Here is an 18,820-nt window from a genome sequence, read left to right on the forward strand (position 1 = left end):
CAATTCCTATTGCCAACTTTTATCCAGGGAAGCTTCACTTGAACTGCTAATCTTGAAGGGGCACACTCATGCACATACACACTAACCAGGCTCCATCTTGTAGGTGAGCATGTTTTCTGGTCGCGTCATCAGCTGGACGTAGGCCTTGAGGGAGCTGTAGAAGGCCTGGACCTGGTGCAGGGGGAGGTCCAGCACAGAATCCCTGGTGGCATTGTTGTAGTTGATCCGGACCACCCGCCCATCACTGTCAACACTGCTCAGAGAGAGAAGGGGTGCCAATGTTAGTGTGTGTCAACCTTTAGAAACGATGAAAATGACTGCATGATGGACATCTAGGTCTTGTTGCATAATACGTTGACAAGTGTCAGATGCTCATATCTGATACAATCATATAAGAATGATCAGTGTCAGTGAATAGAAATTCCCACAGTGACCTTGCTTGCTCACTTAAAATCCTCTTTTCACCCATCAGTTGAAGGCAATGTTCCCTCAAAAAATTTTTTGGGGCACTGAGCAAAATTCTGTGCAACTTCTGGGGAACGTTTACTGTGAACACTGAGGCTGTACCCGCTTTAACGCTTTAAGTTACAGTTTTAACAGTGGCCAAGTAGGTTACTGTGGGTGTTTGACATTAATGTAGGCCTACTAGAGTGGCCTATCATCAAAAACCATGGAGAAAAATGCATCCCATAACACTTTAACATGTAAATAGCTGGTCTATCATTCAGCCTACAGTAGCAGCAAATGTGTGGTGTACAAAGTAGGTCTACATTCCATGAGACTTTTGAAAAAAAAACATGCAGGGCTTGACATGAACCTGTTTATCAACTTGTCCTTCAGACAAGGAGGTGACTGAAAATGTTGTGTTGTTTGATGCAAGAAACCAAAAATAAAATGTATTATTATTCCCATTCCACTTTACAGATAACCAAAAAAGTATGCTACCCTCTACCTATTGGCTACTTAGCTTATTCAAGACCACCTCACAATATAACACTGCCCCTTTAAAACATAAACAAGCTCTTTACCTGACTTGCTTTTCAAAGATGGCTAGAAATGAGGACATTTTGTGCTCTTGTATGAAGCAACCACTCCCCCATTGCTGACAACGTTGCTATAACTGGGATAATAACTCACTAACTAGCAAAGAATATGAACAAATGTGCACAAGTGGCTACATGAGCTCTCGCTTTGATCTAAAAACAAGCGCATCTACTTCCGACTGCTCACGTTGTAAACACAGTCCAGTTCAAAGTAAATGGCACAGATCCATATGGCAATGTTTTTGCATATAGGCCTACTGCAGCTTTGATTGGTTATGGTGCACTGGTCTGTCTAGAGTATGGGCCTGAGTCGTGCCTGTCATTGCAATTGAATCCTACTCCAATGTGCTCTTCCTACAACAAAATCTCTTGCACAGTTAGTTTAGCATATTAAGTCTTGTTACATTGAAAGTGGCTAATATTGGTTGTTCGAGCAATTCCCACAAAGTGAAATGTTGATAGTGTTAACTAAAGGGGAAAACTCTAGAAAGTTGTGTGAAGTTCAATCTCGTGCTTCTCTGCGCGGGCTGATATTTATCCTGCGCACAGCTCCTTAGAGTGAACATTGGTTGCAGGTTGTGTATTATACATTGATACTGCGGTTTACATTCTGAGCAGCAGATGGCGACACATATCTATCAAGCTCCTAAATCACATCCATGTAGCTTTAAGATAATCTTGAGAATGAAAGTGAGTGAGTGTCCGTATATGTGTGTATTTTGGGCCATGTGCCACCTGGAGCAGTTCTAGACTGACCTGTCAAGTCACATTAATATGTAAGCTGAGTGATGGCTCTTATGTGTGCAAAAAACAGGCCAATGCATCCATGTCTTATGTATTTTAATGGTGTGGCGCTCACTCACTCTATGATGTGGTTCTTGGACTGCACCATGAAGTCACAGTAGTCGGACCCTGTGTCGGTAAAGTCCACCCGCAGGGAGGTGAGGGTCCTGAAAGCCTCGGGGTCTTCTCTTCTCAGTTGATCTGCCATGTGGAAGCCGTCCACCACTTCACTCTCCCCACCCTCGCCAGCCTGGCTCAGGCAATGCAGGAACTGCACCTGCAAACAGCCATACATGATATTAGTACTGTTGCTAACAGCCATCCCATACAGGATACATACATCTTACAATATGGGGGGTGGGGACTGTGTGCAGTAAACAGCTTAAATATATGTGTGTGCGTGCGCAAGGGTGTTTTATCCAGATGTGACTCAGCTGTCTGACTGATAGTGGGAAAGTAGAGGATTAATGTAGATTTCATGAAGATGACGGTGGATCCTGTCTACTCACTCCAGGTGGATTATGCAGTGCTGGATAGTCAGTGTGGAGACTGAGTTTGCCAGCGGTGTAGGCCACGTTGTTAGCCTGGGATTTGTCCTGCACCTGCCATGTGTGCCTGATGGAGAAATGAGAAAAGTTGAGAAAGGTCTATTATTAATGATTATTAACTAATTATCTAATCACAAAAGGTGTTGAGAACTAAGGACCAAGGCATTGTCTTTGGAAACATTAAAAAGGTTCAAGAGCAACAGGACATGGAAAAAGTTACTCATTGTCCTACATTTCTAGCATTTGATAAATGGATGCTGTTAAAATAGTATGTCAGTTATACTAGGTGTCTTGGCTCTTGGCATGGAGTCACTGTGCTCAAATATATGCAAATATGTGGCCAGTTTTTTTTTGTATCTCTTGGGTTGTTGATAGATTTTTTTTCCTTTACAATAAAACAAAAACTGCAGCTTCTTTAATGACATGTCTCTTGCTTTGGTTCGCAGCTGTTAGCTTCCTCTGACCTGGGCTAAACTGCTGGCTGTGGGATGCTTGTTGTTCCAACCTCAGCTTTATTGGCCTGTGCAATCATTGGCAAACAAACTGAACGATCTACGAGTAAGACTATCCTACCAACGGGACATTAAAAACTGTAATCTCTTATGTTTCACCGAGAAGTGGCTGAACGATGACACGGATAATATAGAGCTGGCTGGCTTCTCTGTGTATGGGTAGGACAGAGCAGCTACAACTGGTAAGACGAAGGGCGGGGTGTGTGTCTATTTGTCAATAACTGCTGGTGCACAAGGTCTAATATTAAAGAAGTCTTGAGGTATTGCTCGCCTGAGGTAGGACCACACCGTCTATATTATTCGTAGCCATCTATTTACCACCACAAACCGATGCCGGCACTAAGACCTCACTCATGAGCTGTATATGGCCATAAGCAAAGAGGAAAACGCTCATCCAGAAGCGACGCTCCTAGTGGTTGGGGACTTTAATGCAGGCAACCTTAAATCCGTTCTACCAGCATGTCACATGTGCAACCAGATGGGGAAAAAAAACTCTAGACCACCTTTACTCCACACACAGAGACGCATACAAAGCTCTTCTTAGCCATCCATTTGACAAATCTGACCATAATTCTACTCTCCTGATTCCTGCGTATAAGCAAAAACTAAAGCAGGAAATACCAGTGACTAGATCAATACGTAAGTGGTCAGATGATGTGGATGCCACGCTACAGGACTGTTTTGCTAGCACAGACTGGAATATGTTCCGGGCTTCATCCAATGGTATTGAGGAATATACCACCTCAGTAACCGCTCTTACTACACTGGCTCTGACGCTCGTCGGATGTGGCAGGGCTTGAAAAATATTACAGACTACAAAGGGAAACCCAGCCACGAGCTGTCCAGTGACGCGAGCTAAATGCCTTTTATGCTCGCTTCAAGGCAAGCAACACTGAAGCATGCATGAGAGCACCAGCTGTTCCGGACAACTGTGTGATCACGCACTCCGTAGCCGATGTGAGCATGACCTTTAAACAAGTCAACATTCACAAAGCTGCGGGGCCAGACGGATTACCAGGACGTGTACTCAAAGCATGCGGGGACCAACTGGCAAGTGTCTTTACTGACATTTTCAAACTCTCCCTGACCGAGTCTGTTATACCTACATGTTTCAAACAGACCACCATAGTCCCTGTGCCCAAGAAAGTGAAGGTTATCTGCCTAAATGATTACCGCCCTGTAATACTTCATGGCAGTAGCCATGAAGTGCTTTGAAAGGGTGGTCATGGCTCACATCAACACCCTCATGGCTCACATCAACACCATCAAGCCGGAAACCCTAGACCCACTCCAATTTGCATACCGCCCCAACAGATCCACAGATGGCGCAATCTCAATCGCACTCCACACTGCTCTTTCCCACCTGGACAAAAGGAGCACCTATGTGAGGATTGACTACAGCTCAGCGTTCAACACCATAGTGCCCACATGGCCCAGTACATCATGGCGTATGGCCCAGTACATCACTGGGGCCAAGCTTCCTGACATCCAGGACCTATATACTAGGCGGTGTCAGAGGAAGGTCCAAAGAATTGCCAAAGACTCCAGTCACCCAAGTCATAGACTGTTCTCTCTGCCTCGGCACGGCAAGTGATACCGGAGCGCCAAGTCTAGGACCAAAATGCTCCTTAACAGTTTCTACCCCCAAACCATAAGACTGCTGAACAATGAATCAAATGGCTACCCAGATTATTTACATCGACTGCCCCCCTTTGTTTTTACACTGCTGCTACTCGCTGTTTATTATAAATGCATAGTCACTTTACAAACTACCCCGATTAACCGGTACCCCCGCACATTGACTTGGTACCAGTACCCCCTGTATATAGTCTCGTTATTGTTATGTAATTATTTTTTCATTTGATTAGATTTTTCTTTTTACTTTAGTTTATTTAGAAAATATTTTCTTAACTTTATTTCTTGAACTGCATTGTTGGTTAAGGGCTTATAAAGAAGCATTCCACAGTAAGGTTGTATTCGGAGCATGTGAATTTTTTCATTTGATTTGATTGAATGTATTGGGTAATACCTCGGGCTTAACATCCCCTGGATGAATTTTGGATTGAGGCCCACCTACCAAAACTCAATTAGGTTGCTTGTCCATAAAACATCTGGTTAATCCAGACTGAAGGCAACAATAGTGAGCGTTGCGTTCAGTCTGGTTTAACCAAGCTGTCCATGTTATCCTCAGTATACAAAAGGAGCGGATAGTTGAGAGTAGCAATGGGTTTCTATAATTAGGATATTTAGGAAAATCGGACATGATGGGAAAGTTCAAACGCACCCTAGTGAATCTGCTGCGGTGGAAATATAAAGCTGTGTGGAAAATGCAGAACTTTTAGAAATTGTATGACCGTGGTTTGGCTTAAGATTGTATGAAGCTAATACAGTCAGAGGCCATGGTTTCTCACCCATAGAACGTCAGTCTTAGGTATCCGATCCTCTGGCTGAGGCGGGCCACCTGACCCTGCTCCACCGGCGCCCCCTTCAGGTAGACGATGCCCACGCGGCGTAGAGCCAGCAGCCAGGCCAGGGCGGCCTTGTCATCGTGGAGGACCTCCTCGAAGTTGGCCGTGGGGATCCGTAGCTCTGAGTCCCAGTACATACGCTCTGAGAGAGCCAAGGAGATAGATGCACTTCATTAAAGTATTGTATCATCCTGTATAGTCTGTATTATACCGTCCTGTATCGTATCACTGTTTGTCAAAGTTCCCAGGTTTTTCAGAAATTCCAGTTGGAAGTTCCCCAGAATCAGGAGGGAATGAGTAGGGAGGGAATCCTTCAACTGAAAATCCTTCAAGCAGGATTTCTGAAAAACTTGGTAAATCTCCGGAATTTTTCAACGTCAGAATTTTGCAATACAACATTTCAGCCATTTTCTACCAATGTTGACAACTGACAGTTTCTGCTCTGTGCAGTGACTGAACTGCCTGGGGTGCAGGTCGGGGACAGAACAGAATGCTTGTTTGCCTTGGTGTAGGACAGCTCAGGTTGTCACAACCAGATGGACAGAAACCACAGCCTGTCAATGGACAATGGACTCTAACGGCAATATGTCTAATGCTCCTGGACACAGTCTGTACTGTCTGTACATAATGTGTCTGTGTCCATGAAACGTTTCCTCCACGGGATAGGAGGGAGGGAGGGAGGCCAGCTCGCTATGGTTGGAATACTCTGTGAGGAAGAAGGGGAAGGGGGAGAGAGGGGTGAGAAGAGTCTGCATTTCTCGACTGACAGCAGTGGAAAAAGCCTCCCACTGCTTCGCTTCGCACCCAGCTGGCTTCAGCCCTTTTTCCATAGAGGCTCTCTCCAGTGGCTCCTGCATTGCAGACACAGCTGCCGAGCACATTTAGTGTGTGTGTGTGTGTGTGTGTGTGTGTGTGTGTGTGTGTGTGTGTGTGTGTGTGTGTGTGTGTGTGGGGGGGGGGGGATACAAAGCTAGTGTTAATTAATTATTCAAAAACAAACCAAGGGGGTACAACAAACCTCTTCAGTGGCAATTCATCAGGATTTAGTAGAGTAAAAATCCAAGTCAGATGTTAGAAAGCTTGACTTTGCATCAACTCAGTTGACGTAAATATTTGTGTGGCGTAGTCAATGGATTTTGCTCTGTGAATACAGCTATGGTAACACATGGAGTCTCTGTGTGTGTAGGGGCTTATGCAGGAAGAAGCTGCAGCTTGATTGCCTCCCCTGGGGAATGATCCTGACCCTTTTCAGCTGAAACAATGAGTCATCGAGATACAATGATACCCTTCACTGATACTGATGACTTAACCCACAGCAGGTTTTTACATCGCCCTTCACGCTGTCATCTCCAAAAAAAAACTGTAGCATAGGTCAAAAAGTAAAGAACTCTTTATTAAAGGCTGGCTGATGTTGAGGGTCACTGACGAAGAGAAGGTTGAAGTATGAGGAACTTCTAGAATATAGGCTAGTTCCTTCCAATATTCTAATGTTACAAGTACTCCCATGCTATCAGACTAGCCCATAGATACCATTTGACCAGCTAGTATGTACAAAGGGGGTCATAAAGTTCTTGGCTAGAGGCAGAACGGTGATTCAGGGACAGCCCTGAGGTTTAGGATATCACACATGACGGAGTAAGCCATAACAGCGGAGGTAAAAGCATGTCATATCTAATTAGGAGTTTTGGCTGAACTCCCCCCCCCCCCCCCCGTGTAAGTGGACATTTTCTTGTCTGGTAAACTTGGCTAACATCACTGTTTATCTCCTAATTGACTCAAGACCAGTACTCACTACCTTCACTGTTATGTTTTGAACAAATCGATTTCAACCCTTAAGAGACAAGAAAAATAAAGAGAGAGTAAGGAGAGAGGAGAAGAGAGAGACAAATGGAGAGAGAAGAGAGCGAGAGAAATTGGAGAGTGGAAAGGAGCATAGAGAGAATCAGAGCAGAAAGAGCTAAACTCAGGTAGGCCCTTTAGTGGGTGATGGATGGGGTAAGAGAGCGGCTGGCTGGGCAGTGGGCTTGGGCTGGGAGGGTTCAGATGGTGCAGGGCCCAGAACGTTTTGCTCGGTTATTGCCGTGTAATGCTTGACACAAATTCTCACCAAGCGCAAAATCGCTGCTCTGATTTCCTGGAACGTGTAGCGTTGGTCCACCAAGCCAATTAGCGATTAGTCTCCCTGACTCTTGCATAGTTTCCAGCCGGGGTTAACTGAGATACACACAGCCTGAGATTGTGTGTTTTGAGAGAGCTAGTTCCTGTGTCTGTCATAGTATGTATGTGTATTAGAACCCAGGAGTTTTTATGTGACACTATTATGCTTGTGTATGTACGTGTTATCTGTCTGTTTGATGGGAGTGTGTGTATGCACACACGTTTGAGTTTATTCGTGTGTGCATAACGCCTTTGCTCCCTTACGTTGGTCTGCTGCTGTGGCTTTTCCAGACGAGGAAACCTGAAGCTGCGGCTCCTGTTGCTGACGGCAGTCTCTCTCTCTCTCTCTCCTCCCCCACCCCCCGCCCTCTCTCCTCCATCCCCCGCTCTCTCTCCTCCCCCACCCCCACCCCCCGCCCTCTCTCCTCCCCCACCCCCCGCTCTCTCTCCTCCATCCCCTCTCCTCCATCCCCCGCCCTCTCTCCTCCATCCCCCGCCCTCTCTCCTCCATCCCCCGCCCTCTCTCCTCCATCCCCCGCCCTCTCTCCTCCATCCCCCGCCCTCTCTCCTCCATCCCCCGCCCTCTCTCTGTCTGCTCTACTCTGGAGCTGGAAGTTCTCCAAAAAGCTGCTTTGTGTGTAAGCAGGGTCTTTCACAATTCTATTCTTCCTCAGAGGGTCAACTGTGGAGTTCAGTCCTTCTGACGCACCTCTGTTTCGACTGGAGGAATTAGACGCCGTACTGTATTTGTTGTAGAGGCCTTCACAAACATGGTGGCATTCATCAGTGCTTTCATTGCAAAGGGGGTTGATGCCAGTGAGTGTGCCCACTACACTTATCAGGACAAGCTTGCAGCTGTACTGAAATTTTAGATGAATGGAATTGTGTGGTAAATTGGCCAGAGGAATGCTAACATCTAGTGGAATACGGAGGTTTCTGCAAAACTACTACAATCCTGCATCCAATCATGTGAGAAGTGAAGTCAAACACACAGTCACAGACACACACACACGTCACCTGCGGTGTATCACATTGTAGCTGTTATAGTCCTATTTACAAAGAGTCTGTCTTAAACTGACGTGGCACAGCTAGTCCTTCTCTGGAGAAGGCTTCCCACCCTCCGTCCAATACAACAAAATAACCTTTCTCTGTTTAAATGGAGAAACCTGCACCACAGAGCCACCTCTGCCTTCTCAGCTTTAATAAACACAGTGTATACAGTGTTCTTACTGAAACGCTCAAGGACTCTGATGACCAATTCCAAACCTACCCCTAATCCCTACCTCTGCCCCATGGTACTTTTTATAGATCTGGAAGAGTTGGATAGGAGTCAGCAATAATAGCTTGCCCCTCTGGTTATAGCTTGACCTAGCCCTCGGATGGGCTGGATGGAATTTCCCCATGTTGCTTACACCTATTCAGTCCTTTCAGATCTTTAATATCATTTTCACTCTCCTGAGCAGTAAAGCTGAACTGAGCTGTACTGTGCTGTGCTGGCCTGGTTACACATCCACTTTAGGATACCATACGCATCCAACTGTGTGTGTGTGTGTGTGTGTGTGTATGTATGTGTGTGTGTGTGTGTGTGTGTGTGTGTGTGTGTGTGTGTGTGTGTGTGTGTGTGTGTGTGTGCGCATGTGCTCAGCAAGGAGATTCATTTTCTTGATAGACAATCAGTGTGTGTGTATATGGAAATGGTGAGGTTTGGGGAAAGATGCGTGTTTTTCCATTGATGCACCACTACAGCTATGTTTTCAAGAGCCTTGTTTTTTTAAACTGATGTGTTCTCACGCATCGCCACAAGAGCACATAGTTCCAGATGGATTCTACATTCATGAGTCAAGGAAGACAGACTCCCATTAAGTCAAAGGAAAGACATATCAGCTGCTGTTTGGATGAGGAGGAACCAATGAAGTCCCATTAGGACTAACTGAAGCCAAGTCATCACATTCAGACAGTTTGCTAGTTGAGCTGATGACTATTATACATTATATTATACAGTGCCTTGCAAAAGTATTCATCCCCCTTGGTGTTTTCCCTATTTTGTTGCATTTCAACCTGTAATTTAAATTGATTTTTATTTGGATTTCATGAAATGGACATACACAAAATAGTACAAATAGGTGAAGTGAAATGAAAAAAAGAACTTGTATAAAAAAATTCTAAACTGAAAAGTGATGCATGCATACAGTGGGGGAAAAAAGTATTTGATCCCCTGTTGATTTTGTATGTTTTCCCACTTACAAAGAAATGATCAGTCTATCATTTTAATAGTAGGTTTATTTGAACAGTGAGACAGAATAACAACAAAAAAATCCAGAAAAACGCATGTCAAAAATCTTAAGATTTGCATTTTAATGAGGGAAATAAGTATTTGACCCCTCTGCAAAGCATGACTTAGTACTTGGTGGCAAAACCCTTGTTGGCAATCACAGAGGTCAGACGTTTCTTGTAGTTGGCCACCAGGTTTGCACACATCTCAGGAGGGATTTTGTCCCACTTCTCTTTGCAGATCTTCTCCAAACCATTAAGGTTTCGAGGCTAACGTTTGGCAACTCGAACCTTCAGCTCCCTCCACAGATTTTCTATGGGATTAAGTTCTGGAGACTGGCTAGGCCACTCCAGGACCTTAATGTGCTTCTTCTTGAGCCACTCCTTTGTTGCCTTGGCCGTTTGTTTTGGGTCATTGTCATGCTGGAATACCCATCCACGACCCATTTTCAATGCCCTGGCTGAGGGAAGGAGGTTCTCATCCAAGATTTGACGGTACATGGCCCCGTCCATCGTCCCTTTGATGTGGTGAAGTTGTCCTGTCCCCTTAGCAGAAAAACACCCCCAAAGCATAATGTTTCCACCTCCATGTTTGACGGTGGAGATGGTGTTCTTGGGGTCATAGGCAGCATTCCTCCACCTCCAAACACGGCGAGTTGAGTTGATGTCAAAGAACTCAATTTTGGTCTCATCTGACCACAACACTTTCACCACTTCAGACGGGCATGTATATGTATTCTTGAGCAGGGGGACCTTGCGAGCACTGCAGGATTTCAGTCCTTCCCGGCGTAGTGTGTTACCAATTGTTTTCTTGGTGACTATGGTCCCAGCTGCCTTGAGATCATTGACAAGATCCTCCCGTGTAGTTCTGGGCTGATTCCTCACCGTTCTCATGATCATTGCAACTCCACGAGGTGAGATCTTGCATGGAGCCCCAGGCCGAGGGATATTGACAGTTCTTTTGTGTTTCTTCCATTTGCGAATAATCACACCAAATGTTGTCACCTTCTCACCAAGCTGCTTGGCGATGGTCTTGTAGCCCATTCCAGCATTGTGTAGGTCTACAATCTTGTCCCTGACATCCTTGGAGAGCTCTTTGGTCTTGGCCATGGTGGAGAGTTTGGAATCTGATTGATTGATTGCTTCTGTGGACAGGTGTCTTTTTTACAGGTAACAAGCTGCGGTTAGGAGCACTCCCTTTAAGGGTGTGCTCCTAATCTCAGCTCATTACCTGTATAAAAGACACCTGGGAGCCAGAAATCTTTCTGATTGAGAGGGGGTCAAATACTTATTTCCCTCATTAACCTCTCTGGGCCAGTGGGACGCACCTACTCAACAGCCAGTGTAATCCCGTGGCGCAATATTCAAATACCTTAGAAATGCTATTACTTCAATTTCTCAAACATATGACTATTTTACACCATTTTAAAGACAAGACTCTCGTTAATCTAACCACACTGTCCGATTTCAAAAAGGCTTTACAACGAAAGCAAAACATTAGATTATGTCAGCAGAGTACCCAGCCAGAAATAATCAGACACCCATTTTTCAAGCTAGCATATAATGTCACATAAACCCAAACCACAGCTAAATGCAGCACTAACCTTTGATGATCTTCATCAAATGACAATCCTAGGACATTATGTTATACAATACATGCATTGTTTGTTCAATGAAGTTCATATTTATATCAAAAACCAGCTTTTTACATTAGCATGTGACTAGCATGTGACTAGCATTCCCACCGAACACTTCCGGTGAATTTACTAAATTACTCACGATAAACGTTCACAAAAAACATAACAATTATTTTAAGAATTATAGATACAGAACTCCTTTATGCACTCGCTATGTCCGATTTTAAAATAGCTTTTCGGTGAAAGCACATTTTGCAATATTCTGAGTAGATAGCCCGGCCATCACAGGCTAGCTATTTTGACACCCACCAAGTGTGTCACTCACCAAACTAAGATTTACTATTAGAAAAGTTTGATTACCTTTGCTGTTCTTCGTCAGAATGCACTCCCAGGACTTCTACTTCAATAACAAATGTTGGTTTGGTTCCAAATAATACATAGTTATATCCAAATAGCGGCGTTTTGTTCGTGCGTTCAAGACACTATCCGAAGGGTAAAGAAGGGTGACGCACCCGACGCGTTTCGTGACAAAGAAATTCAAAATATTCCATTACCGTACTTCGAAGCATGTCAAACGCTGTTTAAAATCAATTTTTATGCGATTTTTCTCGTAAAAAAGCGATAATATTCCGACCGGGAGTCGTTGTTTTCGTTCAAAGAGAGAGAAAGTAAACATGGTGTCAGCTCGTGCACGCGCCTCCAGTCTCATTGTCCTCAGATCGACCACTATCCAAATGCGCTAATGTTTTTCAGCCATGGCCTGCAAAGCCACCATTCATCGTTCTGGCGCCTTCTGAGAGCCTATGGGAGCGTTAGAAAATGTCACGTTATGCCAGAGATCCCCTGTTTAAGTTAGAGATGATCAAGAAGGCCATGAAATGGTCAGAGAGAGCGCTTCCTGTTTGGAATCTTCTCAGGTTTTAGCCTGCCAAATGAGTTCTGTTATACTCACAGACACCATTCAAACAGTTTTAGAAACTTTAGGGTCTTTTCTATCCAAATCAAACAATTATATGCATATTCTAGTTACTGGGCAGGAGTAGTAACCAGATTAAATCGGATACGTTTTTTATCCGGCCGTGCAAATACTGCCCCCTATCCCCAACAGGTTAAAATGCAGATAAATGTAACATTTTTTTACATTTGTTTTTCTGGATATTTTTGTTGTTATTCTGTCTCTCACTGTTCAAATAAACCTACCATTAAAATTATAGACTGATCCTTTCTTTGTCAGTGGGCAAATGTACAAAATCAGCAGGGGATCAAATACCTTTCCCCCCCCACTGTATGTATTCACCCCCTTTGCTATGAGGCCCCTAAATAAGATCTGGTGCAACCAATTACCTTCAGAAGTCACATAATTAGTTAAAGTCCACCTGTGTGCAATTTAAGTGTCACATGATCTCAGTATATATACACCTGTTCTGAAAGGCCCCAGTGTCTACAACACCACTAAGCAAGGGGCACTACCAAGCAAGCGGCACCATGAAGACCAAGGAGCTCTCCAAACAGGTCAGGGACAAAGTTGTGGAGAAGTACAGATCAGGGTTGAGTTATAAAAAAATATCAGAAACTTTGAACATCCCACAGCACCATTAAATCCATTATTAAAAAATGGAAAGAATATGGCACCACAACAAACCTTGTTTGTTTCACAATAAAAAAGATTTTGCATCTTCAAAAAGGTAGGCATGTTGTGGAAATCAAATGATACAAACCCCCCCAAAATATATTTTAATTCCAGGTTGTAAGGCAACAAAATAGGAAAAATGCCAAGGGGGTGAACACTTTTGCAAGCCACTGTAGACAGTGAACCCAGTGAATGCAATATGTATGCCATTAAGTAACTATTTATACAAATATTCATACTTGTGTTCATCTCTAAGCCAAGCTAGTTATCAATGTCTCATTAAAAAGTGCTAAACAATTGTTTTCTATTTTATTACCATTTACAAACATGGCTTGCTTGCTAAAACTACATTAGAGCAGAATGTTCCATTTCTTGGTGGCCAAACAAGGAGTTTTTTTAGGGACAGTCTTAAGGATCTCTCATTATACCACTAACAACTGGCCCAGAGTCAGATTAGGCCTGTTTATCTCATGAAGGGATGCTTTAAACTGATGCACTCCAAAATCTGCACTGCAGGGAAGAGAGTGACTCAGTAGGCACTATGGTAGTGACCAAGCAGACAGTGAGTAAAGGTGTTGACGCATTTACTGGCAGCAGTCGGTGGAGAAGAGTCCAGAGGAAGATGTGTGAGAAAAGACTGTGGCCTGTTGGATAAGCCAGCCAACACTGCTTCGTCACCTCACGGTAGGTAAAAGGCTCAAAGTACACTAGCCAGAAAGTGAGAAAACACCACGTCACTCACCGAGGATAATCCTTATCCTCCTCAAGCGTTCAAAGAGACCTTAAGGACACAATAGTGCCAGTTTACAGGATTTATTACTGTTCACAGGCGGCAAGTTGGAACATTTGATAAACATACAGATGGTAATGACTACTACACTCTTAAAATAAAAGGTGCCATCTAGAACCTAAAAGGGTAATTCGGCTGTCCCCATTGGAGAAACCTTTGAGGAACCATTTTTGGTTACAGGTCGAACCCTTCTGGGTTCCATGTAGGACCCTTTCCCCAGAGGTTTCTACATGGAACCCAAAAGGGTTCTACGTGGAACTAAAAAAAGGTTCTCCCTGGAACCAAAAAGGGTTATCCTATGGGGACAGCCAAAGTGCCCTTTTGGAACCCTTTTTCTAAGAGTGTACTGATAATGTTAATAATGTAGGCCTAGATAGATAATGCCTAATAATAATGGTAATAATAACTACACTACTGTTGGAACTACAGTGGCAGGAAAAAGTATGTAAACCCTTTGGAATTACCTAGACTTTTGCATAAATGAAGATCAGATCATATTTTAAGTCACAATAGACAAACAGTCTGCTTCAACTAATAACACACAAATGATTGGATTTTTCTTGTCTATATTGAATACATAATTTAAATATTCACAGTGTAGGTTGGAAAAAGTATATGAACCCCTAGGCTAATGACTTCGCCAAAAGCTCATTGGAGTCAGGAGTCAGCTAACCTGGAGTCCAATGAATGAGACGAGATTGGAGATGTTGGTTGGGGTTGCCCTGCCCTATAAAAAACACTCACAAAATTTAAGTTTGCTATTCACATGAAGTATTGCCTGATGTGAACCATGCCTCCAACAAACGAGATCTCAGAAGACCTAAGATTAAGAATTGTTGACTTGCATTAAGCTGGAAGGGGTTACAAAAGTATCTCTAAAAGCCTTGATGTTCATCAGTCCACGGTAAGACAAATTGTCTATAAATGGAGAAAGTTCAGCACTGTTGCTACCCTCCTTAGGAGTGGCTGTCCTGCAAAATGACTGCAAGAGCACAGCGCAGAATGCTCAATGAGGTTAAGAAGAATCAGCTAAAGACTTACATAAATCTCTGGAACATGCCAACAGTCTACGATACGTAAAACACTAAACAAGAATGGTGTTCATGAGAGGACACCACGGAAGAAGCCACTGCTGTCCCCCAAAAAATTCTGCACGTCTGAAGTTCGCAGACTCGATGTTCGACGTTGCTACTGGCAAAATATTCTGTGGACAGATGAAACTACAGTTGAGTTGTTTGGAAGTAATGTGTGGAGAAAAAAAGCACAGCACACCAACATCAAAACCTCATCCCAACTGTAAAGTATGGTGGAGGGAGCATCATGGTTTGGGGCTGTTTTGCTACCTCAGGGCCTGGACAGCTTGCTATCATCGACGGAAAAATGAATTTGCAAGTTTATCAAGACATTTTGCAGGAGAATGTAAGGCTATCTGTCCATCAATTGAAGCTCAACAGAAGTTGGGTGATGCAACAGGACAACGACCCAAAACACAAAGTAAATCAACAACAAAATGGCTTCAGCATAAGAAAATACTGAGTGGCCCAGTCAAAGTCCAGGACCTCAACCCGATTGAGATGCTGTGGCATGACCTCAAGAGAGCGGTTCACACTAGACATCCCAAGAATATTGCTGAACTGAAACAGTGGTCCAAAATTCCTCCTGACCGTTGTGCAGGTCTGATCCGCAACTACAGAAAACGTTTGGTTGATGTTATTGCTGCCAAAGGAGGGTCAACCAGTTATTAAATCCAAGGGTTCACAATTTTTACATGGTGTGTTCAATGAAGACACGAAAACATATTGTTTGTGTGTTATTAGTTTAAGCAGAATGTCTACTGTTTTGACTTATGACCAATTTATGCAGAAATCCAGGTAATTCCAAAGGGTTCACATACTTTTTCTTACCACTGTACTTCAATATAAGAGCGCTATCCAATATTTCCCATGGAGGGGTGATAGAAACAGATCCATATGAAGCCACATCTCCAAGACAAGGGTTTCGGGAAACCGAAAATGACTATGGTACCATTCCTAGAATACCTTTGGAATAAGAAGGCAAAACAACTTGCGGTTGCTAAGGCCCTCGGTAAGATAAACAGGAAGTGTAAACACTAACAAATATAACGATAACAAACACTGCTTGTAGATTCCAATCTCCCTGTGCACAAAACAAGTCTTTGAGTGTTTGTTTGTATACTATACACACTATGGCTTCAAGCTCTAGCCTAGATGATTGAGTGAGGTCAGAACCAGACCTGGGTTTAAAATATTGCTTGAAATAATTAAAATACTAATGCTGTGCTCGACTGAGCTTGCAATGCATAATATAACCAATGGAATAGTCTCAAAAGTGCAAACCCCACTCGCCTGGCACTCCAGGCAGGCTCAAAAATGCCAAATAGCCTACTATTTGAATCCAAGACTGGTCAGAACAAGGTCCCCTCAGTTGCAGAGAGAGTTGAGTTTGGCTTAAAAATTGTGTCTCTAAGCATCCACTTCCACTAAGCCTCCCTATAATCAGTATTCCATATGGCAGAGGCAGAATAGGGGAGTTGAACAGGACTGCACACAGACTTTACCCCTTGCCGAAGGTCTCAGGTTATTAAGCTATTTCACACACAGCCGCTGCATACCTCAGCGATGTAGTCTGGTCTACGTGTGAAAGCGACATCCTCTGGGATAGAGATTGACAGGCTGCACACTTTGACAGAAGCAGCAGTGTCTGGGGAACACCATATCCTTGGAAATGATTGGGGCACGTGGACCCAGAGGTTGGTCTAATGGTCAACACAGCCGCCTCTGGACTACATGATCCCTCCACAGCGGGGGTTCAAATCCAGCTGCTATATGGTCCATTCTCCCACTCTCATTTCTATACTGTCTAAATAAATTAAATATAAATACGTTTTATTTAAGTAAATGGTTAGGGGGAAACTCCTACAAACACTAAAGGACAAAAAACAAGTGAGTTGTGATTCAGTCTGAGAAACACCTCCACAGCTCATATTATCATATTCACCACGGCGTCTCCAGCGTGTGCTACACTTTCACAATCTTACCCGTCTTCTAGGAAAACGTACAGATGTTCAAAACTAGGCCCATATTATGTGAGTGGAAAGAGAGAGAGAGAGGCAGAGAGCTATAGGAAGCTAGGTAGGGATGTGAACAAAACTTGAGTAACAAAACTTCCAGATATGAACATTATTTCACCATCCATCCATCTAAAAATGTAAACTTTTCCAGGGTTTTTCGGCAGGAGGAATTTCAGACCAGACCTCAGGAGGATATAATTAAACCCAGAGACAGGGGGGCTGGTGTGTGTGTGTGTGTGTGTGTGTGCATGCGAGAAAAAGAGAAAAAGAAAGTGCACAGAGCCAGACAGAACATGAGCTAAACTCTGTCTGGTAGGAGCAATCCTGGTGCCGAGCTAGCAACAGTTGAAGAACAGAAACCCTGCACTGGCAAAGTGTGTGTGTGTGTGTGTGTGTGTGGGGAAGGGGACCTCTTACAGTTGTACTAGAGGGGAGAAGGGGAGGGGGTTGCTATCGACACACTGCCTTTAAATCACTCGAGTAGAGACAAAGCAGGAGCCACTCAAACCTGTGGGTCCTTCAGGACCACGTGTGGACATACCATAGACTCTCCTCATTTGAAATGCAGCTACAGCTTTCATTTCACTTGTACTACTTACTGCCTTGTACACTGCTCTTTTTTTATTTTATTTTATTTTTTACATAGACTGACCAGGTGAATCCAGGTGAACGCTATGATCCCTTATTGATGTCACTTGTTACATCCACTTCAATCAGTGTAGATGAAGGGGAGGAGACAGTTTAAAGAAGGATTTTTAAGCCTTGAGACAATTAAGACATGGATTGTCTATGTGTGCCACTCAAAGGGTGAATGGACAACACAAAATATTTAAGTGCCTTTGAACAGTGTATGGTAGTAGGTGCCAGGCACACCAGTTTGAGTGTGTCAAGAACTGCAATGCTGCTGGGTTTTTCACGCTCAACAGTTTCCCGTGTGTATCAAGAATGGCCCACCACCCAAAGGACATCCTGCCAACTTGACACAACTGTGGGAACCATTGGAGTCAACATGGGTCAGCATCCCTGTGGAACGCTTTCGACATCTTGTAGAGTCCATGCCCCGACGAATTGAGCCTGTTCTGCAGGCAAAGGTGGGTGCAACTCAATAATAGCAAGGTGTTTCTAATGTTTTGTACACTCAGGGAGCATTGAAGTGTATTTAGGGTTTTTTAATGGCATGTGATTAGATTCATCCTGCTCAGTTTTAGAGAGAACAGATTATCAACAATGTTAATAAGGTCAATAAGGTTCAACTTAGTTCATAACTGTGTGTTCGTGTGTGTGTGTGTGTGGGGGGGCATGAAACCTATTGGATATGCAACAGATATTACAGAAATGTTATCTTGGATGTTACACATATTCAAGATTAACAGTCTGTGCTCAACCCTTAGCTTACCAGCTGACAATTTAGATTACTGTGTATCAGTATATGCTTGTTACAAGTTAAAACGCTTATTAATATCTATAATGGTTTTCTAAATTACTTGTGGCCTGTAGCATGTGTTTTTTAAACAACTGAAAATCCAGTTTGTATTGCACAAAGAACATGCCAATCAAAAAGTAACATTGGAATTTGCAGGATTTTTGCTTTAAGTACTGTATGAGGGCACAGACCCTTATTTTCTTTTTCAGAGAAACTCTTCAGGGATATTTTCAAGAACGAAAATCCTTTATCTCATGGGTCTTCAGAGTACCGCAGGAGTCAGCTACTGCTTGACTAGACTGGAATGGACACTGTCAGCATGACTGAATTGGCAATGTGTGTGTGTATGCATTAGAGGTTGACCGATTATGATTTTGCAACGCCGATACCGATACCGATTATTGGAGGACCCAGAAAAAACAACCGATACCGATTAATCGGCCAATTTCTTTTATTTATTTGTAATA

At 43.5% G+C, this 18,820-nt stretch overlaps 1 protein-coding gene across 5 annotated transcripts in view; it reads right to left on the bottom strand.

Annotated features, from left to right (window-relative positions):
* LOC106587091 (gamma-butyrobetaine dioxygenase) overlaps positions 1–18,820 on the bottom strand; it is a 29,370-nt gene that overhangs the window by 3,640 nt on the left and 6,910 nt on the right. For 4 of the 5 annotated variants that reach the window (XM_014175049.2, XM_014175047.2, XM_014175050.2 and 1 more), the window contains exons 4-7: positions 5,298–5,496; positions 2,336–2,441; positions 1,907–2,103; positions 87–253 (exon numbers count right to left, since the gene is read on the bottom strand). In XM_014175049.2, coding sequence (XP_014030524.1) covers positions 87–253; positions 1,907–2,103; positions 2,336–2,441; positions 5,298–5,496 — 669 coding nt within the window. Of the gene's footprint in view, positions 1–78; positions 254–1,906; positions 2,104–2,335; positions 2,442–5,297; positions 5,497–18,820 lie in introns of all 5 variants that reach the window. The other variant, XM_045708106.1, reaches the window with a different exon arrangement.

The sequence above is a fragment of the Salmo salar genome, chromosome ssa26, assembly GCF_905237065.1.
Source record: "Salmo salar chromosome ssa26, Ssal_v3.1, whole genome shotgun sequence".
Taxonomy (NCBI): Eukaryota; Metazoa; Chordata; class Actinopteri; order Salmoniformes; family Salmonidae; genus Salmo; species Salmo salar.